Below are 26,288 nucleotides of genomic sequence, written 5' to 3'. Positions count from 1 at the left end.
CAGAATAATACTGGTAACTGTAGTACATACTTGAATGAATGTATATGGGATTGGCCTTCTCGGCCCTTATACTTAGGCAGGAAATTTACTAAAAAATCGCGGGGTGACCGCTATGATAGAATGAGATGTTTAAATGAATGTTCTACAGAGATCCAGATGGGACTGCCTAAGCCTTTTTTGTATATACATTTATTTTTCCAAAATAAAAAATTCTGAAAAAATGATACTTTTACGTAACCCGGCCTTTATGCATGGCGGCTGTATTACGGTGATTCACGCAGCCCGGCAACAATGTGTTAAAATAGATAGTATTGCATCACGTTGTATAGAAACGATAGAAATAAGTGAATCTTCAGACATACAACGTATATTCCAGAGCACATCTCGTGTGACTGAAAGGTTATGTTTGTTTACAAAGGGACCGTACACAAATAGTATAAGAGTACAGAAATAATACACGAATCTGACTGAGGACAGAGGGCAGCGGCGACCTGTTGTGGACACGGTAATGAGTGTTTGGGTTTCATACAAGTGGGGGATCTCATACCAAGCTGAGCTGCTGTTGGCTCCTCAAGCATGTCTCTAATTCCATGAAGTTAGCTCATTGAAATCTGTATAACATTCTTAGGCGCGTTTCCAACCCTGCCTAGTAATTTCGCTCAGTATTTCTGCCCACACGCATGGATCAATTCAAGAACAGCTGAATGAAATGTCATGGCCCCGATATTTTCGAAATTCACAAGACGCATTACGGCAGATGGTATGGCGTAGTCGGTATAGCGATTGATTATGGGATAAATGACCATAGGGTCGGAGTTCGAGGCACGGCAGGGTCACAAATTTTTTTTCTTCTCCACGTCGTCCAGACTGGCTCTGGGATGCACTCAACTTCCTATTAAACACAGTAATTGAACAACCATAAAGGTAAATTTGCATTTGTTGTATTCAGCCAACCCATTTGCTGAGAACTGTGTCTATTTGTCACGTTCAAGAAGGCAGCTATATATATATCCGTACTACTACATANTTCGCCCCGAGCCAGATCCCCCTCCCGCCCGCATAGCCCCCCCCCCCCCGGGTCCAGTAGCGAGTAAAACCGAGAGGGCGTGCAGTGCACGGATGTGAGAACGACAGCACGTCTCAAGTTTGATAAAAGACGGACAAGAGCGTTCAGAAAGCTGTGAATATCTTTCTCTTGTTCACGCTGCCACTGATCCCACTCAGCGCTTTGAAGACTGAAATGCAGCTAACGTCTAGATATTCAGCTCCAACCTCACAATGAACATTGCGTCTCCCACACAGAAGGGGCACACGGTAGCGTAGTTGGTTGAGGCACTATACTACAAGTAGGAAGGTCGCGGGTTCGAGACCCGATGAGGTCATTGCATTTTTCAATTGGCTTAATCCTTCCAGCCGCACTATGGCACTGGGCTCGACTCAGCCTCTAACTGAAATGAGTGGCAGGAATCTTCCTGCGGGTAAAAGTGCGGTCCGTGACCGATTGTCCAGAAAATGTGGGACCCTCGACGTCTTAAACCCTATGGGCCTCCTCGGCCTGTTAGAGGGATAGCTTTCTATCTGTCTGTCTATCTATGGCTCTACAGTCCTTTGTTGGGCTTTCACCACTTTTTCACTTTCTTAATCCCATACACAGTCGGTTGGACTCGTTGGACGGGGGATCAGCCCGTCGCTCGGCCGCTACCTACACACAGAACAACACAAACGCAGAATAAACACAAACATACATCCATGCCTCGCGTGGGATTCGATCTCAGGTTTTGAGCGGGCGAAGACAGTTCATGTCTTAGGCCGCGCGGCCACCGTGATCGGCACTGATTCATTGTCAGTAATTTTAAGTATAAAAAAAGGCGCGCCATAGCTGAAGCGGTTAGTCGCTGGCTTTCCAACGCGGCGGCCCGGGTTCGATCCCGGGTCTGGTTAAGTGGGATTTGTGGTGGACAAAGTGGAGCTGGGGCAGATTTTCTTCGAGTACTTCGGTTTCCCCTGTCAATCTTCATTCCACCAATTGCTCCACGATCACCCTCACCCATCATCTGGGGCTGGTACAATAGGCCAGAAGTGGCCGCAGTACAAGGGACTTAGTCCCACCCCACTAGCAATAAAAAAAATAAGTATAGGATGTTCCCCAACATTGTGTTTCGAACATAGACGTGTCGTACAGTAAACACAGTCCTCACTATTGACGTTCACTTCCTAGGAATTTCTCAGGTACTTTGAAATCTAAACATACATTGTAAGATTTCGGTGAATGAAATTAGTCACTTGGCTTAAAATCCTTTATTCTTTTCGTCAAACAAGACTGAACTGAACCTTGGTGATTTACTGCACGGATTAGTTGCGTTCCATTTCAGCGCAAGCACTTAGGTTGCATTTGAGAACGACGTGCCTGGGTCAACTGAAGAAGTAGGCCCTAATCTTATAGGCTTCTGCGATGTGCCGCCGTGTAGTCTGCCTAGAACGGTAACACCACATCTAGGACGATAGTAATGGTTATATTCACCGTCAGGAAACCCCCACATCGCGAAGTAAAGAAGGGAACGCACTGCTATGAGAGAAGCAGGCAACGTCACGGCCTGCTGCATAGCTGTCACCTGCTCAAGGCGACCTGCAACGGGATTCGTTTCCTTCGACACCCGACCTGAACGGCTCATCAAGCGTACAGAGGAGCCCGGAAGCTGATTTCCTGGGAGGAGCGCGCAGATCGACAGCAGAACTTCATTGTGTTGTGTCCTGCAGAGTTCCCGTCCCGCCTGTCCTGTGTAACTGCTTCGCGGCTCATTTAACGATGCTCTTTCAGCTACAAAGGTTATACAATTCAGAATGGGTGCTAAATCATTACGTAAGGATTGCGAAAGTGAGTGACGGTTAACAATTACTTCTTGCAACCTAGACTCTCATAAGCTGGACTGTGCTGAGATACACACAGAAGACCTGTTAGTCCATTAGAGCTGTGTTACTTCAATTTGTGTCCTGTTTACCAACTCTCCCTCGTACTAATGTTTGGGGGAGTAACATTTGGTAGGGCTAGCGATATTTGAAGTCGGACCGCGATTCCCACAACTGGTAACGGTGTTGCTTCCTTTGTCTGACACACGTCTTCTTGCGCACTCGAAACATGTGCAGATGACGTCACAATACGATCTTTGTGTTACAATGAAATTCGGGCCAAACTACACTCACACGTACCCCACAAACAACTTCCTGTGCAGTACTGTTTATTGAGATGTGACGCCTAGTAGTCTGATATTAGCATACAGGCGTTTCGGGCGAACGCAGTAACTCCATCTTCAGGGTTAAAGATGAAGACAAGTAACCAACAAGAGGCAAGCAGCAAACAGAGGAATGATCTGGTAGATTTTCAGCTTGAGAAGGTCAGGGAAGTAGCAGTGTTCTAACTAGTCGCGAGGTTTCCTTGATGCAAGGTTATAGCACCACCGCTACGATAACCTCCTCAGCCTTAGACCTACATCATAACATCTGTACGTTACGTTCGTGTGTCATAAACAAGGCACACAAAATGTATACAAAAGTGTGCAGTCTACACAACAATATTCTGCATTTAAAACAAAGTAGACATTGTCGTATCAACATTTGTTTTTATTGACGCTGTGTAGACTGCATATTTTATATACATTTTTTTATACGTTACGTGTTATGAAACCACTGCTTCAATTTTGTAATTGTTACCAAGGTCGCATGTTCGATTCCTGATGAAGTCGTTGTACTTGAAGCGCCTCTACTGAAGTATGAATCTGCTTCTCCTTGGAGTCTAGAGAAGGCAATGGTATTGTTCCAGGTAGGAATCTTTGTGTGGGGAGGTGCGGAAACCCAGCGGGCCCTAATGTACGACCCGCACCACCGGGAGCAGCTATGGCGGTTCCTCACTTACATGCTCCTGCATTCCGACTCGCTACACCTGGCGCTCAACATCGCGATCCAGTGCCTTTTGGCGTCGCCTCTTGAGCACGAGCAAGGTCACCTGAGAACCAGTTTGGTCTACCTCGGGGGTGTGCTTGGAGGTAGGTCCAAAGTTGAGGAAATAGTGCCGAAGAGGTTTCAACCTAAGAAGAAGCACCTTGTTACTCCTCTAATGTCATATAAAGATGACAGAGCCGAACGATTAAAGGGACAGACATGTAGCACGCAAAGGCGAATAGATAAACGCAGAGAACCTTTTGGAGACCAAGTAATAGATCGAAAGTTTCTATTAAACGCATCCTAGAAAAGTGGAGTGCGAAGGTGTGGACTAGATATAGGTGGCTTGGGCCAGGGTTCACTGACTTGCTTCTTTTGACACGGTAATGAACCCTCGAGTCAATCTCAGTGGCCGCATGGTCCAAGGAATGAATTGTCTTCGCTCGCTCGAACGCTAGGATCGTGGGTTCGGATTCCACTCGAGGCAAGGCTGTCTGTATTGTGTGCGTTTGTTCTGTGTGTAGGTAGCGGCCTTGCGACGGGCTGATCTCCCGTCCAAGGAGTTCTACTGTCTGTGTATAGATCAAGAAACTGAAAAAGCGGCCAAGACCCAACAAAGGGCTGTAGAGCTTTAATAATATTAATGACGAACCTTCGGGTTGCTGGAAAGAGGAATACTTCTCGACCATCTGAGTAGCTGTGAACTTAATTTATTGGACAGAGAGCCCTTAACGTCGCTTCACTGGGAGTACAGTCGCGTTCCAGGGGAAAGCTACTTTATGCACTGCTGACATAGTGTAGCCACCGTGTTGCTGCCTGTCGCAAATAAAAATATGAATGTACGGTAATTGCAGTTAGGACTTTTAGGATACCTGGTATGGCTTTATGGTTTATTTGAGGGCGCTGTCAGTAGTTCGGACTACATAGCGTTGAATTTGTGAGTAATAACGGAACAGTTTGTGGAAGAAAGTGGTTCTGGCCTAGTCTGATTTACTCTTTCAGTATTTGCCAGGAGAGTCTAAGTAAGAACACGAAAGGTCAGAGTGAGGATAGCCGTTACCTCTCTCGGGTACGAAGCAGGAGGCTAACAAACGATCTACTGTCTGCTTCTGAAGAGAAACGCAAATGAAGTGATGTGGAGAGGAGACGCTTCTGTTGCTCAGCTCAGACACTGCATACTTTTCTATGCGAGCAAATTATCGCAGCGGCAGTTCTTCAGGCTTGCTTTCGGGAGGCCTGCGCCTATCTCGCCCGACATATGACAACAGCGTTTCCATGTTACAGGGTCGCTAGGCACGTCCATGTTGGAGCCCGAGCTGTATGTGATGGGTGCATCAGGCGGTGTGTACGCCCTGCTCATCTCGCAACTTGCCAACATTTTGCTCGTAAGTAAAGGTTTATTTGTCCTCTTTGCTGTCTGGCTCCTTCTCCAACCCTGAAGATGGAGGCGCTATATTTCTCCGAGAAGTCTGTAAACTTCCACCGAACGGTACGGTGTCACGTCCCAGAAGGTATCCTGGGGCTCTGTGCTTTGTTCTGTATAAGGATTCTACTAAATTTGTTTAAAATGCCGAGCCAGCGGATGTTGCCAACAGGAGTTGTCACACAACACTGACATCTCGAACGGAGAAGCGAAATGCCCTAGGAAGTACTGTTTGCTTATTTATCTTCTATTTTTTTTAGTGCATACCTTTGTTCTATCTCTGTGGGCACTTTATGCTCATCCACAAACATCGGTATTCTTACGCGCTACACAGCTCTAGCCCTATCTTCGTATTTCCGACGATGCATGTACGTACATTTATATACTATATATATATTTTTTGCGTGTGTTTTACTTCACAGTTCACGTCTCTCGCTTCCCATAATTCCCAAGCGAGCACGATTTCGCCTTTCTGGAGAAACGCGGTTCAACATTTGATGTAGGCATTCAGTTTCGGTTGTACTTATCAGCTTCGGGCCCACCTTCCGCTATCGAATGTCTGCAGCCCTGAGGTTTTGATAAATCGGTTCTACAAAACCAGAACCAGTTTTCACGGCGTTCAGTCCCGTTCTCGTTTCTTTCGTACGGTGACTGGCTGCTGTGATCCGCAAAATGCCTAACCGCTTTCCGCAGACCAGCTTCCTAATTTCTGTATGCCGTGTTGCAGAACTTCAAGGCGCTGCCGTACAAACTGCATCGCGCTGTGGCTGTCGCTGTGTTGGCTGTGGCGGACATCGCTGCCTCACTCTACCACTACTTCTCTCTGGGCAACGTCTGCCCTCGCATAAGCTGGGCAGCGCACTCTAGTGGCGCAGTGGCCGGATTCCTCCTGGGGCTGGTCTTGTTCAAGGGCTCCAAGAAGCTGGGCCCTGCGGCGGCCCCTGCAGCCGACGAAGAGGAAACCTTTGATTGGGCGCGAGTTGCTGTGTGGGTTGCAGCCACTCTGCTAGGAGCAGCAGTCTCCGCTGCTGTGATATGCAACGTGCTGCTTCCCCCGTCCCCGCAAACTGCACACTGAGAGACTGCACGCGGCTATCAACCGGTGGCCTTTCGCACTCGAAAGGAGATGGACCTTTCATGTAATGAGTCACTTTTACTAACAATTAAAAACTAAAATCTAGATGACTAAATGATTTCTGAAGACCTTTTGCAGGCCTTGTCCACTGTCTTGCCCAAAAAGTGCGAAAGAATAGTGGAATGAAAATTAACTCTACAAGTGCCAAGTATCGATAATTTCAACATTTACAAAAATTGCAATATTTAACAATATGTGACACCTGTTGGAATTCTGTCCGAATTATATAGTCAATAAACATTTCGAGGAAGATTTTCCTCAACGTCTGAATTTCTGCATGGAAGAATGGCAGTTCTGAAAACTTAAAATGGCGGCTTTACGCTATAGCAATTAAAGGTAGTGTATGGAGGGTTGAAGACACGCATCTTCGAAGAGGACTCTCCTCTTGAAAGCAGGACATCAGGTCATGCTCTGTTAAGAAGAACTCACCTGTGCTAAGAGAAAGCCTGTTTCAAACTGACAAATTTCAGGTCCCCTGTGATTCCATTATAAGCAATTTTTACAGAGAGCGATGTAGCACCGGCGTTCTTAGCGTGACCGACATTCTTGCTCAGAATGAAAAGTTGACGTCCCACCCCCGAACTGGTGCAGAGGGCACCGAACGTTTCTCTTCATGAAGTTAATTATTTGCACATGCCAACATCCAGGCAATCTACTGGAGGATTTGTGCTCGGATTGGTTCCACCGGATGTCCGGAGTGGAAATTGATTTTCAGCTGTGTTTTCCTCCACGAAATGAAGCACGAAGCATTAAATCGAGCATTCCAAGTTTATTTATTCCTTGGGGCTGGCTTAAGAGGAACTCTCAGAATTTCGCAAAGCTAAACCCTTTACAGCTGAGGTTAAGATGAGAAATCCGTTATATTTTAACTCATATCAAAAATGGTGTGTTTTTACAATGAGGTTCAGAATAATATAAAATGTTCTGATCCTTTGGCCAATGCGTGGAGACTACATATCTCTAAAATTATTTTTTAATTAATGATTTGTCACATGCGGCGCGTGACTTCCCAAGACACCCATATCCAGTGTGTGAGTTTATGCTGCTTTATGCTGTATGCATTTGAACTGACAATTTTTTGTTGTATAGATATAGTGACTGTCTCGAGAAATTGTCAACATATTACTGCAGATAATGACGACCCAGAACAAGGGAAAGAACTTGTACCGTTCCTAGTCAGGGCACAGTTAGATTTTGATATGATACTGCCATGGTTTAAAACCGAAATAATTACTTTATATTGAAAATATAACATCGGTATATGATTATTATTGTGCAATGAAACAGCTCTGTGCAGAACATTTTGATATGTATTTCAGCTGTGGGCCCTCAGTCACATACGTCACACAATAGACGGAAGTGTGACGCTTACACTTCCGAGAGAAGTCGTACAGTGCATACGTGGCTAAAAATTAACAACACCAAACGGTTGTTAGTTATGTAAGTGATCTGTNGATAGTGGCTTGTTGCTATTGTCATCATATTTTCTTTCAACATTTTTCTGTGTTTTAAAATTCTGAAAATTACAATGTTTCGGAGACCGGACGGTGTTTATGTGACGGGCCATACATGAGGAGGCATTCTTTTCGCACTCTTTCACGTACTGCCTGCAAATGGGGGCGGAGCCAAACTCAGAAACTTTAAAATTCTTATGATTTTCATTTTTAAAACTTAAAAAAACATAGACAGTGCATAATGTGCAAATAAAATGCCCTACCAAAGGGAACTTAATGCTGGACTGCAGTAACACACTTGTGTACTCACGGAAATTACTGCCGTTGGAAGGCAAATGTGAAGGTGAAGCTGTGCCTGTGCTTAACTAATTAAGCACTACGCCATGAAGTTGTGTGGCGGAGTGGATGTATAGATCCACATTCTCTTGACATCGGCACTAGCTGGAGGTGAGTGGTCAGATTCACGCCCCGACCGCTTTATCCCCGGAGAAAGAGCTCCCAGTACCCATTGGATGGGAGGTTGGGTGGACCCCAGAGCCTGTCTGGACTACTTGGAGACCCTACCGGTATTCGAACTCCGAGCGCTCGATCGTCCAGCCCGTAGCCAGTCGCTGTACCGACTGCGCCATCCCGGCCCTTTGGAATATACAAGCAAATTATGGTGTACACGTGTCGATATGTGCAGATGCTGAGAAGTGGAAGCAGAGGGCAGTGATTCAAGCCTCAAGGCGATTCTCTTGACTTGCTACCATAACCGGAAGCTTCCCCCTTCCCATCTTCAGATTCTCAAGGTCAACATTTTGGAAAACTACATGACGATGTATTGTGGGCATTTAAAATTTAAATAAATGACCTTAAAGACCTTAAAATAAAGAATTGTATAAACGAACCCTATTTCACTTTAATATTCCCTGTCTCCCAGGCATTTGTTTACGTTATTTGTGTGAAGAACATAAAATAAATACATAGTGGGGGATTCTGCGTGTCCATCGTTTTATTTCTGCTTCAAAACTATGGATTCATTGTCTGTAAAATTTTGTATGGGTCGTATATGTTAAATAATAGGGAAGAAAACATTGAAATTGTAAGAAAAATGATTTCTAACTCTGTATGGCTCGAATTTCTTCGAAACATTGTAAGTTTGTCACTGTTGGAACCCGAATTACATTTTATCATTAAATGTGTTCACACCTCTGTGTTTTGAACAGGAATCCCTAGATGACGTCCCAGAATTTCCGCCCCAGCGGTAGGACAGTTATAACACCCGTGACAATGATCCGTGCCAAGAGTTGCTTCTTTTTCTAAGGGAGGCAGTCAGAAGACACGTCTATAAGAAATGTTAAGCGTTATTACAACTTTAGCCTAGAATTAGCACACTGGCCGTCGATATGACAGAAACATAATCCTGACAGAGTTGAAGCAATAGTATGAACCACAGCAATGATAATAGTCGTCGTGTTTCATGGTTTAGCACTGGATCTTCCAGCTCAGTCATGTCAGCACAAACCAAAGTGTAATAGTCCAAGTTTGTTTCACGACGCGCATGTAGGGCTGATCGTATCTGAGCTGCAGAACCGCGAGACTGATTTCAGTGAAATCTAACAGCCCAGAATTGTACGGAAAGATTGTTTCATTGTTCCAATTTTCATCTAAATCGGACACGTTCAAGGACACGATGACTCGAATGCATTCGGCTCATATCTCGGAGAGAATAATGTTTCGAACCGAAGTTATAGAGAAAAATACAAGAGTTTGGTTTAATGACTCGTGTTATTTTTTGCTCGTTTCGTTGCGTTGGAAATGTTTCATTTCTTAACTAATTCCTTGTTTAAGGCTTTGCTGTTGCTGTGCGCGGCTGCAGGTCTTCCTACAATACACACAATAACGGATTCACATTTGATGTAGTTCTCCATATGTCTTACGGTTCAAGATAACTAAACAGAATGGATGTTATGAGCATATTTTCGAACTTCACGTTCAACAATCAACCATGGCCTCCAGAATACAATCACGGTTAAGAAAAATAAATAAATAAAGAACGTTTTTATTGACCATAGACTTTGATAAAATTTTATTTTAGTTCGTATGATGTGATGCCGTTCCACAATGAGATTTTGAATCATGTGTTAAAGAATTATGTATGGCGACTTCTATCTTCTGCGATATAACCCCGTGTAGTTCGATTAAAATACATATGCGTGTTATATATATATTATTATATATATTATATATTCAAATTGGATTCAAACCAAGAAATAGGCCTCTCAAAAGGGCGGTTTAAAGTCTGGATCAATGAAAGTGTCGTTAAACAAGCAATAAATACAATTAATGAATATAAACAGACCGCATTTAACATACAGTTTCTGTGGGCATTAAATGTTAGTTTGTCTCTCGCTACCGAACCGGCACTTCTGAGTACTAAGGTTAGAGACAAGACTGCCGTGGAGAGTGACAGTAATTCAAAATATAGGAGTAAAATGACAATCAAGCACGGATAGAGTCCTGTATTTCGGTTATACCTCGGAGAGCGGTCAGCGTTCAACTTGTCGGCAAAAAGGCCTAGGGGACTGTCAGGCCGTCGTCTCTTTGCAGCAAGCCTTCATGTTTTCTAGCCGGCCATCCACCTTTCCTTGGTTCACATCAGGGTGGGAGGCGAGACAGCCCGTCTGGGTTTGCGGGTCGCCCATTGTTTCTTCTTTCACGTGTTCCTGGCCGGCTCTCGTTTCCCTTAAGTTGGCGTCGGCTTTTTCTTGCATGGCCTCTGTCCTGCTTTGGTGGATATCCATCCGGGAGACGAGAGTACTTCTGAGGACCCCAAACTTCTGGTTTGTGGCCTCTATCTTAATCTTCAATCAAAAATTCGAACAATCCAGTTTCACTTCTGACACCAGTTGTCACGTGATGGGGTGACACTAGATGGAGTTTGGATGGGTAATTTGATTTATTGAACACTTATACATAAAGCTCGTAACTACAAGTAATTGCAGCGCTGTCGCTAATTCGCAAGCCCTGTAGTTCACTACAGCACGCACTAAGCCTTCTGAGTCTGCTGGACGTTCCCCTGCTCCCGAGCTCACGTCTACGCAGGCTGGCGGCTATCTCACACCAACCTCCTACTTCTCTAACTGCCGTCTCAACACTCCAGACTCTCAGTGGCAGGTGTCCCCCGTTATATTGAGCCGAATCCGATCGCACAGAGAATGCCGCTTGCAATAGTTACTCCATTATTACGTATTACACAGCCGTTACCTAGCAATGGCTATTTCTCGGTCTGTAATAGTCTCCAACGCTATGATACGAATATTATTGCCCGGGATCCCCCTTTTACCCCCCCCCCCGACAATAATTTGGAATCACTCTGTATAACTGCTACTTCACCATCACTCCAAAAGACGGTTGTCGTTCCAGTAGTGACTATTGTGGACTCCACAAAGCGAGAACTGCAACGGATTCCGGTTCCAGTGGGTTACAGAAGCCAGTGTGGCAATATCAGATCCGATAAATGCCTTCCACATTTGTAAGTGGCCATATTTTCGTTCCAAATTCAATTAGCAAGAAATGCACTCAGAAGCCAACGATCTCCGACAATTAACGTTCAAAACAAGCTGAAACATCTAAAATAAATGTCACAATTTTTGTTCTCACAGACGTAAACATGATATGGAGCCAGGATATCTTTTTGTGTATTTATACAAGAAGATTTACCCGTCAAAGATATCGCCCGAGTATTACTCGTTTGAGTTTGTACCGTAACGTCACTCGCGCGTGATCAGAAACTCAGTTTCACCTGCTTGACATCTCAAATTGGAATCAATTTGATGTTTCGGAACTATGAGTTACAAAATAAGAGATTAACAATTTAAAATTTGGAAAAGCGTTCGGTATTTACAAAAGATATATAGGCCACATTTTAGAACTACTTTTACGCTTTACACTAACCTATGGTCAAAATAGTTATCGCATGTACCAGACTGCAAGGTCCCGTGATCCAGAAGAGTATGCTTAAACTTAACAATTGAGAAAATATCAAATATCATCTTTGTATAATATAACGACAATATTTACAGGCTGGAGAGCGTTATACATACGAACATTTTTGTCGTTTGGTGATGAATATGTAAATGTTTCTTGCTATTTACAATGTTATTGTTTCAGTTTTATAAACCATTGAAATACTTGTATGTTGTTTATAATGATGTCCCCGTGCAAGGAATGCTCTTTATGCATATGAGATACTGTTTATATTTGTTAGTGCAAGACTCTGAAATTAATTTTATAAGAATCAAATTAATGAGTAGCAAAGTCCATGAATTTCTTGTTGCATGAGTATATGGATCCAGTAACGGCCGTATTTCTTACGTGTGCTGTTGGTATATGAATATCTTTCATGATTGGCCGTATGTTTGTGCTCAAATACAATACAGGAACTACTCAATTCTGTTTCTTTGTTATTTAGAACAGTTAACAAGAAAGAGTATTGATCCTCATACCTGTAATGTTGTGTGTTCCGTAGGGTCGTGTTAGTCGGTGCGTGTGTTGCAACGAACCGGTGTACTGTGATAGGTGTGGGTTTGTGAGTACCTTGAACGCTCTTGAATGCGCGTGCGTGGTTCATATAAGGGTGTGTCTATGTAGTCTACAACTACATCGAATAAGACTCTTTTATGATTTTCTTCCGCTTCTTGTTCGTCTGTTAGCTTACTGTAACCTTTATACGAATAATGGCCATCCTGGAGAACATAAAATGGCCACGTTCAAAAACCGGTTCCATAGGTTACATAAATTACCAATAAATAATACAATTAAAATAAGGAATTAAATACCATTATAAACACCACCGAAAACAACGGTTATATAAAGGAACAAATAACAAACTTATACAATAAGGTAAAAGAAAAACAAAAATGGGTAACATTTACATGCTAGGGGAAGTACATCTGCGCAATCACAAATCCATTAAAAACACGAATGTAAAATAGCCTTAAAAATAACAAACAGAATCGGGAACATAACCTGAAAGACATTAGCACCAATAAACATGATCACACTAGCATATACAAAGTAGCATGCTTAGACTGCCAACAATCATACATTGGTCAGACAGGATAGTCCCCAATAGTCGCAATCAAAGAACACATACAAAACATAAGAACACATAGGAATGATTGAGGACTTGCTACCCGTACAGCGAGAAACATACACAGGATATTATCGGTAAATCGATCGTGTAAGAAGGGGCCGGTTAATGAGCATAAAGGGAAAATTTATGTATTTATTTGTATAAACGTAACAACAGACAAGCAAAAGATCGAGGAAAATAATCACAGAAATCTCTTATTCGATACAACTATAGAACACATAGACCCACCGTTATGGAATCACGCATGCGCATTCAGGGTACTCACAAGTCCACATGGTTTTGCTACTACATATCCCACCGACTACCACAGTCGTTCAGAACACACAACATTACAGATATGGCAATCAGTAATGTTTCTTCATTAACTCGTTGTAAGTAATAAAGATACAGAATCCAGAAGTCCCTATATTATGTTTGGGCACGAACATAATGCCAATTACGCAAGATATTTCATACAAGAATATCAACAGAAGAACATAGGCAGTCACTTGATTCACTCACACATACATACAGTAAGAATTAATTGTACTGATATTGTGTATCATTTTAAGGTAACTTACTTTAATTACATTATTATGTTTGACTTGATTTAGGATGGTAGAAATCCCTTTATGACATATGCTCATCATATATTGCCTTCTGATGATGGCGAGTAGTGGCCGAAATATGCAAATGCTTTATTACATATTAAATGTTTGCACTTCATGAAACTTCCTACTCACTAATTTCTATGAAATTGAATTCTTCTGAGGATCTTAATTTAAGAACATTGTAAAATATTATTAAGACACTTTGGAAAGGTTCTGCCAGTGTGTTTGAATGTTATGTTATGTAAATCATAGTACTTAAACTCTCAATAAACTTGTTATTCGCAGCGTAATCATTGCAACAAATGTTCGCCGTCATTTGTTCTTTCCCAGGGTGCAACATCTGCTTCAGCATTTGTAAGATCCTCATTCAAATAATAGACTGCACTTTAAAATGAAATGGTTAAGTTATATGCTCCAACGAAACCAGTCTTCACTTAGTACTCTCTGAGTCGCAGGAACCGGGATACCGTAATCGGTATAGCGACTGGCTACGGGCTGGACGACCGAGGGGTCCGGTAAGGTCAAGGGTTTTCTCCATGTCGTCCAGACCAGCTCTGGTGTACACCCAACCTCCTATTCAATGGGTACCGGGGGCTCTTTCTCCAGGGGTAAAGCGGCCGGGGCCTAAAGCTGACCATTCACCTCCAGCTAGTGCCGTGGTCAAGAAAATGTGGATCTGTACATCCATTCCCCCATACGCATTCATGGCGTAATGCTATATTAGTTAAGCACAGGGACTTCACCTTTTACTCTGGCGGATTCTGGGCATAGTAGGATCTTGTGTCTCTTTTAAAGCAGAGACCTTCCGAGTACAGTTTAATGCCAATAGAATGGCGATTTATATGTAAAGAGCGAGTAGGATATGAAAACCTTGCCGGTTAGAAAACGGTTCTAAACACATAACAGTTTATACATTGACACCAGACGTTTGTGTGTGTGACGCGCAAAACTCATACAAGCATTTGCCCGCTGCATTTTCAAGATATCTGGAGTGAATACGTAGGAACCTACTAAAACACAGTCCGTAAGTTATTCGGATGCAGCTTTGGAACATTTAAGCACACCGAAGAGATGCCTGCAGGGGGGAGGGAGGGAGGGAGGGGGGGGCAGGTACCCGCACGGCCTTGACCACAGCAATTTTATTTTTGTTGCACCGATGCGATTAATCAGGATTATCAGTAACCCTGAATATTATTCACCCTTCAGAATCTCCCTGATGCAATTAGTTTTATAAAAAGGGACACGAGCCATGTGCAAGTAGAGGCTTGGAATGCAACGAGTACGCCCTTGTGACACAGGTTGCAGAAGTTCAAACGGCAGCAGGAGAGCGCTCTCAACTCGTCACTCTTCTGTTCTGAAGCAGCTGTCTCCTCCCAAGTGTTGGTAACTACCAAATAACACGGGGCTACAATAGTCATCATGTCGTTGAAACATTGTCCGGATAAGGCGCAAAAATGACTGGGAAGTGTTACTTGCAGATGTCGTCGGCCTTCTTGTGAGTTTACACGTAGTTGCAACTTCGTGCTTGGCGGCTGTGTCGCTGCGGATACAGAGGCCTGCACGTAGTGTCAAGATTACACCTCCATATTTGCTTCATATGCTTAGTTGTAGGAAGAACTTCATGACTTTCATAGCTAGAAATATTCTGGTTTACAGCTCCCCAATTACGTAGTTGGTTCTGGAATTCAAGTGGGATTCTGTGATCATCATCGCGTAACCATGCAAGCTTTCTGCTTCGTTGCACTTTACTTACTCAGTCTCTTCGTAGGGCTCGTGTTAGAGGTCTAGAGGTCTATATCCTATTCCAAGTGTTAAGATATTCCATGAGACTCCTGACATAGGAAATGGTCCATCGCGAGGTGTCCGACAGAAGATGTGGCTGAAAAACAGGGGCATACAACCATCTTCCAAGTGGGATTCGAAATCATGATCCACATGTTGAAGTTGTCCTAGACCGGTTTCTATGATCGACTACTATATCGCCCTGTTAAAAAACGTCATACAAGAAAGGGCAAACGTTAAAATGTTCTATTAAAAAATTTAAGTCGAATATCATGGAATACAATAAAAAAGTTATTATTCACCAAAAATTCTTCGCTTATCTTCACTTCATACATTATAATAATTATCTTACATAACTACTAATGACAAGGCTGTGAGTGAGAGGTATATAGTCTTACATAACAACATAAAGCATTAGCTACACAATTCACACCACGCCATTTTGGCATTGGAACATATTTTACAAAATTTAAGTACATTTCTCTCATGAATGGTTTAAAATCTCTTATTTGTGGCGCACATGATGTATTAAATATGGCGTCGAAACTGTGTATGCGTACAATATTGCGATATGACACCGAGTCTATTTTAATGTAAGATCATAAAATAAAACTTATTTCATTGACAGACATCAGAGATAAAATGGGTGAGAACCCACCCCAGCCTCTGTCGGCACTATTCTTTGGGCCCTAACCTTACCATCATAATGAACAATGAAAAAATACACTTACTGTAAAATAAATTATAATATTAATTATATTCATTCTCAAATATAACAAACATAACTTAACACTAACCGTCACTTTGAAATGTGAAACACATTGAGGTTCATGGAACTAACCTACATTGTCATGTCAGAGATCTTCTCCCCTCTCCATGCACATTGCTGCCTCTTCGGAGCGGCAGGAAGATACGTGCAGCATATAACACGTGTTTACAAAGGGTTCATCATAAATTACGCATTAAACTACAACTGCACTCTGACCCTAATGTTTGTTAGCGTACAGCCAGCTTTGTGACAGAGGGCGACGGTGCGGTGTTGTCTATGGGCATGAAAATTGGCAAGTTATGCCCAAAATGCTTTTCTTTTTCGAATTGAAGAGTTCTTTCCCTGCTTGTTTTTCATACGTTCTTTTCCCAAGATGTATAAAATGAGCTCTTATTGGGGAGGTCTATATATCTGTCCGCATATATTGTCTCCGAAACTACTGATCAGATTTCGAATAAATTTGGGCGATGATTGGTTTACTGTAAAATTTCATGGGTAGGCTTATTTTTTCTTTGTGCCAATTAAATGTTAATACACTACACGTATATAAAGATTAGGTAGAATTGCATTGATTTCTTTTAGAAAATGTTCACTGCATAAAGACACTGTACAAGACATAACTCTTGTTTGAAATACGAACATTAAACAAAATACAAGCAAAATTAATTACCTGCAATTTGTTTTATCTTAAAAACAAGGAAACTATTTGTTATTTTTTTTCCTTTCTGTTGCTGAACAATATACCTAGGCTATGTAAAGGGTAATATTGTTCCTAAAATTCAACTAAATTGTACTGAAACCCAATATAAGTTAATGTAGTTCAGTACATTTAAACTGTGTAGAGCAAAAACTTTTTGTGTTTAATATACAAAGTTTTCAGTAACATTAATTTAATTTAAATTGCACCCACATAACGTTCTGGTTTTACATACAGCACCATCTGACTTTCTCTCCCATCTAGGGGATTCCCAGACTTGCGATGTTTGTGCAGAACAATGGTGCAGGTAGCTTATTTAACAATTAAGGGCACATGTTAACCCAAAACTGACCAAATGTAGAGGCACAATATTTACCCTTTAAATAATATAGTATATACATATACACACACACACACGAGTATATACTGGTTATTCAACATTCATGTATTATATCGTGTGAATTGTGGTCGCATAAACAAGCTAAGACGTAAAAACAAGAAAAATTACGTTAGAAATTTCCACCAATTTCGGAGACAATCTATAAACAATATATATTGATGACAATAAATATTGAAATATATGAAAATGATAAGTTTTCCCCGCTACAGTAATTTCATTATCGGTAAATCAAAATTAAAATCAGTGAGGTATGTATTTCACTTTTTCACTCGTTTCATTGTACTATTGAAATCACCATGACGACAACCAGAACTGATTTGAACTGGCCTTCTGATTCAGTTTTAACCCACATTTTCGCAATGGCGATTTTCACAGATTATTCTGAACAGAGCGAGTCTAGGCATCAGGATAGGAAACGCAGAACACGACAACTCTGCGTAAGGCAGTTCTAAACTCAAGTAAAAATGAAAATCATTTTTCTCAAGACCCTCTACCAACATGTTCACAGGCCCTATGATAAAAAAGTCTTGGTAAATTAACAGGAATAATTACTTCTTTTAGAAAAAATCTGACCAGGAGAACAAAGTTTGTGAAAAAATGTTTCCACAATATTCTTAGAGGTTTTACTGCCCTAGGTCCGCGACAGTTGGGGTTTAAATGCGTAAGCTGCTGTTCAAAATACAAACAATTTCATATAAAAAGTGGGAAGGAAAAATATTAGATGCAGACTGGGGCAAAAAACTGCATCTTCCTTCAGTCAGAAGGTGGAATTTCATTGTTAAATGTGAGAAACACGTTTCGAAGCAATACGATCGTCAATCGATTGTTGTAATACGTAGAGTTTTCATATAACAGTATTGTGGCGTGCGGACGTCCATTCCTAGACAACGTCTTGTTAAAACACGTTTCCGAGACAGCGCATACAGAGAAGACCGTTGTTAGACAACGGCTCAGTAGCTATTTTTCCCATAAAAGGAACAGTGGATACATCGTTGCCTACGCGGCAACTGTAAACATGTAAACACTACAACGCGTACACTGGCAGATGTTACCACGGGAAGCAAAGCCAGAGCCACTGCAGCTCCTGCTGCGACGGATGCACAAGCTAACACGGGAAACGAAACCCTTCAAGAAGGCGTTTTCCAGTCCGTCCGACTGTAGAAGGAACACAGGACAAATGACATCAGAGAAGACCGGAGGAGAACTGAGAACAAGAGAGATCAGAAGAAACTAGCTCGACCAAGAATCAGAAGACGAAACATGAGAGACGACGAACTAGTCGGGTCGCATCGTCTGTAAGAAGTTATTTCATAGTGCTTGTAATCGTAATTGCCGACTTATCCACTAAACAGCTTCACCTAATCCGCAACCGATTAATTTATTGTCACGGAACCCCGGACACGTGACAGTATCTTATTGAAAGTGTAATTTAATTCCTGAATGACGTAACGTTCTTGAAGCAGCTTGAAAGAATGCGGTATTGTATCTTACGCTTGCAACAATTGGTGGCAGCACGGTCTTGAGCGAAAGAGTACGCTTAGTCGCCATTTTTTAAAGATGGCCATTCGGAAATCCATTTAAATTAACTGTGGCCCATCTTCGTCTTCTATTCCTTCTAAGAAAATTCAGAATTGCGAAAGCTCACTAGTTGCTTCGTATTCCAGCACTGCATGCTATAGTGAGTCTGCGTCATGTCACTGGGAAATTGACTCCAATCATTACTGCCCTTAAGAGTGCTTCACTGCTTCATTATGGAAAGAAAACTGGATATCAGTGTGATGACTGCATACGCATAATACTGGGGTGAAATTTAAGAGCAAAGCAGAAGTACGTGCCAGAGACAGAGCTGACAGAACTCGAGTAACAAGATGCTTGTTTCTGAACTTCTGTTGCGTCTGGAAGGCGCAAGGTGAACAGTGTCCATCGCATTTGCTGATGCGAGTAAGTCCAGTCTGCGAGGGTGCGTGATGCCCTGTAGTGAAGAGAAGAAGAGGAAAGCAACTACAAACATGTCAAGCTATCACTGAAAGCCTGGGATAATTTCAGTGCAAAAATGGCGACTTGGCGAACTGTAAGCCAAAATTCCAATCGTGTATCTGTCCGAAACCTACTTGAATCAATAAATAATTTTGAAGACAAGTGATCTAGCTGTTCCCAGTTTTGTGGGCACGTTGAAGATACGAGGATGAGTTTAGTTACCCTATGGGGCTACGTGCTACATACACAGCCTATGTGTGTATGTATCACGTAGGGCCAAATGCTCAAAGTTCCGTAAATTATGACAAAAAGAAAATAAAGTTTGTTATTTTCTTCATACTGACTGCACACTTGCTGAAGTCCCTAAACAAAGAACACTTGGTTCCTAACAGCTTCACTCTGTGATCTTGCAGGTTATAGGGTCGTGTAGTCTGCTAGGAGCATACCAACATTTCAAATGAACATACTTCATCCATCTTCTGGGCACACACCATCTGAAGATGGAGGTAATACGTTCCTACGAAACGTTGCAACTAGAGTACAATGTGTCATAACTCGTAAGACCACAACACTGATTTTCATCGCCGCAGAAACAACAAATACCGTTTTTACAACGTGCATGAAAACGATTCTTTGTGTTATAATCACCTAAGTTAAAAAAAATGGAATTGCTCTCACTACTCTTGCATCATACATTACTCTCTGACCAAAGATTCACGCAGCACAAGCAATTTGAAAGATTCAATCTTTTGTCCACTAAACGAACCACTGAAGCCCCGAAATTCTGCTCAGTAATTCCACTCTATCTGCAGCGTTCAGTGAAGGGCATATTCAATAATAATGTTTTGCAATCATCGCTTCTTGGTTTATACACGTGGTTGCTTTTCTCAAAGGCTGATGTGAATCACAGGGACTTCAGTCTGAAAGGGCATATAACTGACATGGGCTCTATGCATACAGCAAGAGGTACAGCTGTGGCAGAAGAAAAATCAGCATTTAGCTAGTTATACCTGTGTGAAAGTTCGAATATAAAGAGGACAGCACTGCTTTTCTTCAGGCATTACGGTACTGCTTTCATTTCATACCTCCATTATATACGTATTTCTTCTTGCCTCTAATTTCTGTCACTTTTTGTTTACTGTGAAATAAACAGATCGCTTTCAAAACTATTACGGCAGCTGGACACTTAAACTGTTCCAGACACAAAAGAATGAATGGACTCTCATCACCAGAAAATATCACTGCTCCGAAGCTGTGAGGTCGGTGGAAGCAACTGGTGACCTAGATATCTGGAAATAGGTGTAACACTCACAAGCGAAGAAAACTAAAATTGGCTCCTGTCGCAGAACAACTGGGCAATGTTTAGCAGCAATGACCTGGGCCCAGTGTACAAATGTCTCTGGAAAAATACTACAACATACTCATAGCCTCCTTTGTGAGTTTAAAGCTCTATCTCTGATACTATAATACAATGAAAACAACTCAACAAAAACACATTCAGTGGTTCCCAACATCTTCAAAATTGTGGAATTATGGGAATGCAGAAATTATGACTCATGTTATCATGCGTCCATTTCAGCAACTAAGGATTGCAAATTAATGTCTTGAGAACGTGCGGTATTATTTACAGTCATTAAAAATATTTTTTTCTTGGATTTTTCTCTTTGGGTTCTGTTCTATTCTGAAGCAGAATATAAATAGGCTTGGAGATCTCAAGTGCTCACGGCGGTGGATATGAAGACACCGTGTGATCTGGTAGATAGTTATCAAGGTTTCGGAGGAATATGCTGCCTCCATCTTCACTTAGAAGAATCCCATTCTCGTAACTTTAATACGGGCGCGACCCTTCTACCCTAAGGCCCAGGTAGAAGGTTCCTTAACGGTCTGCGTGATGCCACATTCCAGCGGATACCAACCTTCAAGTGGCTTGTTTCAACCTATAATTTTGTACAGTGGGAGAAAGGTGAGCGGAAGTAATATTTAACAATAACCTCAGAGATGTTTAAAGGTGTCTGCAATGTCCATGGTACTCAGCAAATGCCGTTTCAAGATAAATTGACATTTTCTGCGGGTCCGGTTGGAAACCACCATCATAGCATCATCAACAGCTCAGCGGTCGACACTGTACTCCCACTTCTGTACACATGCACTCCAGACAGGGCCCGGACAGTTCCGAAATGATTCTTCCTACCCGGTACATGCGGCCATAGATGTTGCAACCTGCGAGTTTCAGAAGACCAGACGCTGCCCCTGGGTCAGCCGACAGTGGCGCTCGCAACTGAGGGTGTTGAAGGATCGGGGATTGACTGCTTGCAGTTGGGTTGACGTTCGAAACCGTCGTTAACACCGCGTGTGGTTTTGTGCTGAGTTTTTCACTGGCAGCAGCTGAATTTGTCGTAACATTCTGAGCATTTTCAGTGTTCGAAGTTGTACTTGCTTGTGTTGTCGTACTCTCGGGTTTATTTTTGTCGTCATCCTCGTCACTCGAATTCTGAGAAGCGGGTGTTGCGGGCGTGTTGTGTGACGTACTACTGCCACTGCCGCCAAAGTGGTGTGATGTTGCGCGAGAGGGTGGCCTGGTGGTGTCGTCATTATAAAGGAGAAACTGTAGAACGCTGTCAAAAGAAATACCCGAATCTTCATCTTTGTCTTCTTCAGTGTCAAGATCATCATCAGCTTCTACGTCGAGGGGTGCCTGTTCCTCCGGTTGTCCTCTGTTGCTGTTACTGTCTTCCTCGAAGAGATCTGGTGTGAGAGGAACATTCCTATCAGTTGGTGTTGATATGTGTGTGAAGGTTATGGGGGCACTTGTAGTCTTTCTCTCTTGGGGGGGTGTGGTGAAGGATCTAGAGATTGTTGTGCTAATGGGGGCAGTGCTGATGCTAGTATGTCGTTCCAGTAGGTACGGCATCATGTCCTCAATGAGAGACGGTAGGTCTGGGGCTGGCTCTGTCCGGATGACATCTCTGAAGGGGTCTGGAGTTACGACGCCTTCCGCTACGGTGATGGGAGGCACGATGGCGCCAAGATGAAGCGGGCTCGGAGTTCCATCCATCCGGTCCAGCACTACTGTGGGTGACTCAGCATCGTCTGGAAAATAAACTGCTAGTGTTAGTTGTTGCACACCGTCATGCAGTTCGTAGCTCGTGACCTCTGTTAGTCTTACTTCTAACTTGGATGAGAATATTTGTTCTTTTCACCCCTCACGAGTCACGTCGGATGTCACAGAACTCTCGCAAGAGTTTCTCGTGGTTGAATCTGAGAGCGCACGCAAGCACCCGCAGCGCTGTGAGGCCTCTCACCCTAAAGTGAGAGTCGCCCTCTTGTGACGGAAGGTGTTTTGTTTTCTAAATAAGACTTCCGAATGGAGAGAAGTTGTGCCATTGCGTTGGTTCAGGTGTTCAAGTAATATTAAGGTCATGAGCTAGGCAGCGCCATGGCTCAAGCGGTTAGTCGCCGGCTTCCCACCGCGGCGGCCCGGGTTCGATCTTGGGTCTGGTCAAGTGGGATTTGTGGTGGACAAAGTGGCGCTGGGGCAGGTTTTCTCCAGTACTTCGGTTTCCCCTGCCAATCTTCATTCCACCAATTGCTCCACAATCACCCTCACCTATCATCTGGGGCTGGCACAATACAGAAGTGGCCGCAGTACAAGGGACTTAGTCCCGCCCCACTAGCAATAACAAATTTACCGTACGGTTTCGCATCTCCATGAAGATTCTAAGACACAGCTGAACCAACTATCCGCATACGCCTCTCTTAATTTCGGTCGCCATGAACAATAAAATAACCTAATTATGGCGGATCATTAGTCGACTCGAAAATACTAAGTAAACAGAAATATTCCTGTATGACATAAATAAAATTCCATTGAGAAATGTCCCATCACCCCCCGCCCCATCTGTTTAATTTCTTGGGGTAGGGTGGCGCGGAGCCCACTACTGGGCCTATAGCCCCTGTCGATGAGGGAAGACGAACGTGGAGCCGTGTACAAAATGATACCTGGCTAGGGAACCAAAGTAATAGGAAGATCGAGCCCGGGCCGCCGAAATTCAAAGTCGGCACTCATCTGCCTGTACATATGGATATAGAAATTTTACAATGTGTTTCACTTCACACTGGCCAGTGTTCACATGTGTCAGGCGTCTGTAAGTACGTTAGTGCAATACCCCTAAGCTTATCTCACTTGTAATGCTGCGTTTGTGGAGAGTGTGTGCGTGGAACTAGCTCTGTGAGGTATGCCTCGTCCATGGCACAGCCCAATGTCCTTTTTCATTATCGTATGCATATAGTAGAATGCGTAACTGGTAAGGTTTTAATCTATCCCTCACGACTGCAAAGAGCTTGAACAATGCCGTCCTCTGGGATTTGGCGTCGTGTAGATCCTGTGTGAACCGACGTTTCAAAGGAATGTATCGTCTCCTTCTTCAGCGTAGAAAAATCCGCTGCAGCCACCTGCTCAAGCATATTCCTCGTTCGCAGATTTTCTACCCTGAAGATGATGATATGTTCCTCCGAAACGTCGGTTTACAGAAGATCTACACGGCGTCAAATCCCAGAAGACGGCATTCTTCATAGTCACCGCCTTGGAAACCTCAATCTTGCATGCTAAGAACTTCTCCACTGATATGATCAACATCATTATACTTTGCTTGAACTGCTTTGCTAGCGGAATGTGCATTCCAGCAGTCAACTACACACACGCTCTCTCCATTACGTTGTTCTCGGGTAGTAACAATATCATTGCCTAAGCACGCCTGCGATAACTCGCCACACATTACGAGAGACATCTCAAATTTACTTTTTATTCTAAATATTTCCATATATTTTGGCAACAAATCACATTTTAACTCCTAGGACCCTATAATTCTATCGTTTTTATTATAAAACCGATAAGGTGACACCGGATAACATAGCATAAAACATTTAAACTATTGAAAACATTAAAATTATGTAAGATAATTAATACTGTCACTTGTAGGGGTGACTATTGACGGGGTTTTAGATTTGGATATTGGATTTACTGCCCACTTACAGGTCGTAACTACGAATAACCATAACACTGCCGCCGATTTCCACACTTTACAAATTACTTCTCCGGCCTGCAGTGTCTGCATTAGTCGTTTCCTGGAAACGGATTTTAACAATGAAGATTCTTCAGCTTCGGGCGTTCAAGTTCTCTCTTCACGGACTCCCACACAGAACTCACTTGGTCGCCCCAGTTATCTTCCTTATAACTCCTCAGCACGGACTCCCACACAGAACTCACTTGGTCGCCCCAGTTATCTTCCTTATAACTCCTCAGCACGGACTCCCACACAGAACTCACTTGGTCGCCCCGGTTATCTTCCTTATAACTCCTCAGCACGGACTCCCACACAGAACTCACTTGGTCGCCCCAGTTATCTTCCTTATAACTCCTCAGCACGGACTACGTAGAAACCTCCGCTTCCAACAGTATCTCTATTGTTGTGCGTCGATTCGTTGCCGCAGATACGTGTTTGCCGAGCCGTTGCCAAGAAACTGCCGGGTATATCGGCCCAACTCGCGGTCGTTGGGTAGCAACAGTTGTACACGCTACATTACGATTTACTATTTTAGCCATGTGAGAAGTGTCACACGTCGTTAGCCCGAGTCGTAAGTCCGAAAATTCTTAGTTTCAAGTCTCATGAGTGTTACATTAAAGCGATCTTATGTCGGGAAGCCTTGCGCTGGGGTACTGCTACGCTACGCTGAATCTAAGAGCATTCTGGCTAAGCGGCGTAATATTCAACATATGAAAGTTTCATAATTATAACACTGTATTGCACCCATAAGAGAACGGATAATACAATGAGGAACTTTTATGATTTATGTAGTGTATATAGTAGTTAATATAATTAGAGGTAAGAGGTAAAGTTGTCCCTGTGCTTAATTAGCATCGGGACATGAAGTTATAAGGGGGGAGTTGGTGTATGCGTTCACATATTAACTTCGGGAGTAGACTGACCACTTTATCCCCGGATAATAAGGTTCCGTAGTCCATTGCAGAGGAGAGTGGGTGGGTTCCAGGACCAGTTTGGATGCTGAAGATAAGAGAAGAAGAGAAGGAGAGAAGAGAGAAGAGAAGAGAAGAGAAGAGAGGAGAAGAGAGGAGAGGAGAGGAGAGAAGAGAAGAGAAGAGGAGAGAAGAGGAGAGAAAGAGAGAGGAGAGAAGAGAAGAGGAGAGAAAGAGAGAGGAGAGGAGAGGAGAGAAGAGAAGAGGTCTTTGGGCGTGCCAGCAATTGAACCTAGATTGATCAGTCGACCAGTAAACACTATGGTCTCTGCACCGACTGGGGAAAACAGCTGGGGCGTACAGAATTAATATCTTGCGGGAAAGATCTTGAAAAGGAGCAACACGTTCGGAAGACCGGGAGGGACTCTACCGTACCGCAGACGACTAGCCCGCAGCAGACGCCGTGTTCCTTCTCCTTGAGACGGCGACACCCGGTCTTGACATGCGGACACTTTTCTTCCTGACACAACACCTCGCCGTAGTAGCACAGGCACATGACGCATGCGCCGGCCTCCGAAATCAGCTCTCCATTTCGGAACTCACGACCATCGGAAATGCAGTGCTCTGCAACAGCATCGGTATACGAGTATATTGTCCCAAGGCATAAAACCTCTAAAACATTAATTTTTATAACTAGAATATTCATATACTGGAATAACCAATTCCTGGAACCTCAACGTTCACAAACAGATGTCGAATTACAGGATATTAATACCTACCAACAAAAATATCCCAGGAATATACCAAAAATATCCACGACACTCCAAATAAAATTATGTCCGAAGACCTATATTAAAAACATTCAGAATATTAAAATACAGTAATTTCTATGTACTTCAACGGTAAATAACTTTCCTCTGAGTGTTCAGATTAGTAAACATCGAAGTCGTTGAATATAATACGGTATTTTGAGTTAATATAGGAGACATTTATGGCTACAAGGAATTCTTT

General features: G+C 42.9%; 2 protein-coding genes and 1 long non-coding RNA gene across 5 annotated transcripts in view; 1 reads left to right on the top strand and 2 right to left on the bottom strand.

Annotated features, from left to right (window-relative positions):
• LOC111862874 (protein rhomboid) overlaps nt 1-7,941 on the top strand; it is a 29,161-nt gene extending 21,220 nt beyond the window's left edge. Inside the window, exons 4-6 of one of the 2 annotated variants that reach the window (XM_023848641.2) lie at nt 3,818-4,040; nt 5,221-5,321; nt 6,087-7,941. In XM_023848641.2, the coding sequence (XP_023704409.1) occupies nt 3,818-4,040; nt 5,221-5,321; nt 6,087-6,437 (675 nt within the window). In that variant the 3' untranslated portion in view covers nt 6,438-7,941. The remainder of the gene's footprint in view (nt 1-3,817; nt 4,041-5,220; nt 5,322-6,086) is intronic. The other variant, XM_023848642.2, reaches the window with a different exon arrangement.
• The window catches only part of LOC111862875, a 43,223-nt gene extending 29,251 nt beyond the window's left edge, over nt 1-13,972 (bottom strand). Inside the window, exon 1 of the long non-coding RNA XR_002842505.2 lies at nt 12,439-13,972. This is a non-coding gene — a long non-coding RNA (uncharacterized LOC111862875). The remainder of the gene's footprint in view (nt 1-12,438) is intronic.
• A 1,840-nt stretch (nt 13,973-15,812) lies between these two features.
• The window catches only part of LOC111862881, a 79,062-nt gene continuing 68,586 nt past the window's right edge, over nt 15,813-26,288 (bottom strand). For both annotated transcript variants that reach the window (XM_023848660.2, XM_023848662.2), the window contains exons 12-13: nt 25,713-25,901; nt 15,813-22,393 (exon numbers count right to left, since the gene is read on the bottom strand). In XM_023848660.2, the coding sequence (XP_023704428.1) occupies nt 21,405-22,393; nt 25,713-25,901 (1,178 nt within the window). In that variant the 3' untranslated portion in view covers nt 15,813-21,404. The remainder of the gene's footprint in view (nt 22,394-25,712; nt 25,902-26,288) is intronic.

Source organism: Cryptotermes secundus, unplaced genomic scaffold (genome assembly GCF_002891405.2).
Source record: "Cryptotermes secundus unplaced genomic scaffold, Csec_1.0 scaffold528, whole genome shotgun sequence".
NCBI classification, from domain to species: domain Eukaryota; kingdom Metazoa; phylum Arthropoda; class Insecta; order Blattodea; family Kalotermitidae; genus Cryptotermes; species Cryptotermes secundus.
Note: the sequence above shows the minus strand (reverse complement) of the source record. Positions and strands in the feature narration are given on the sequence as shown.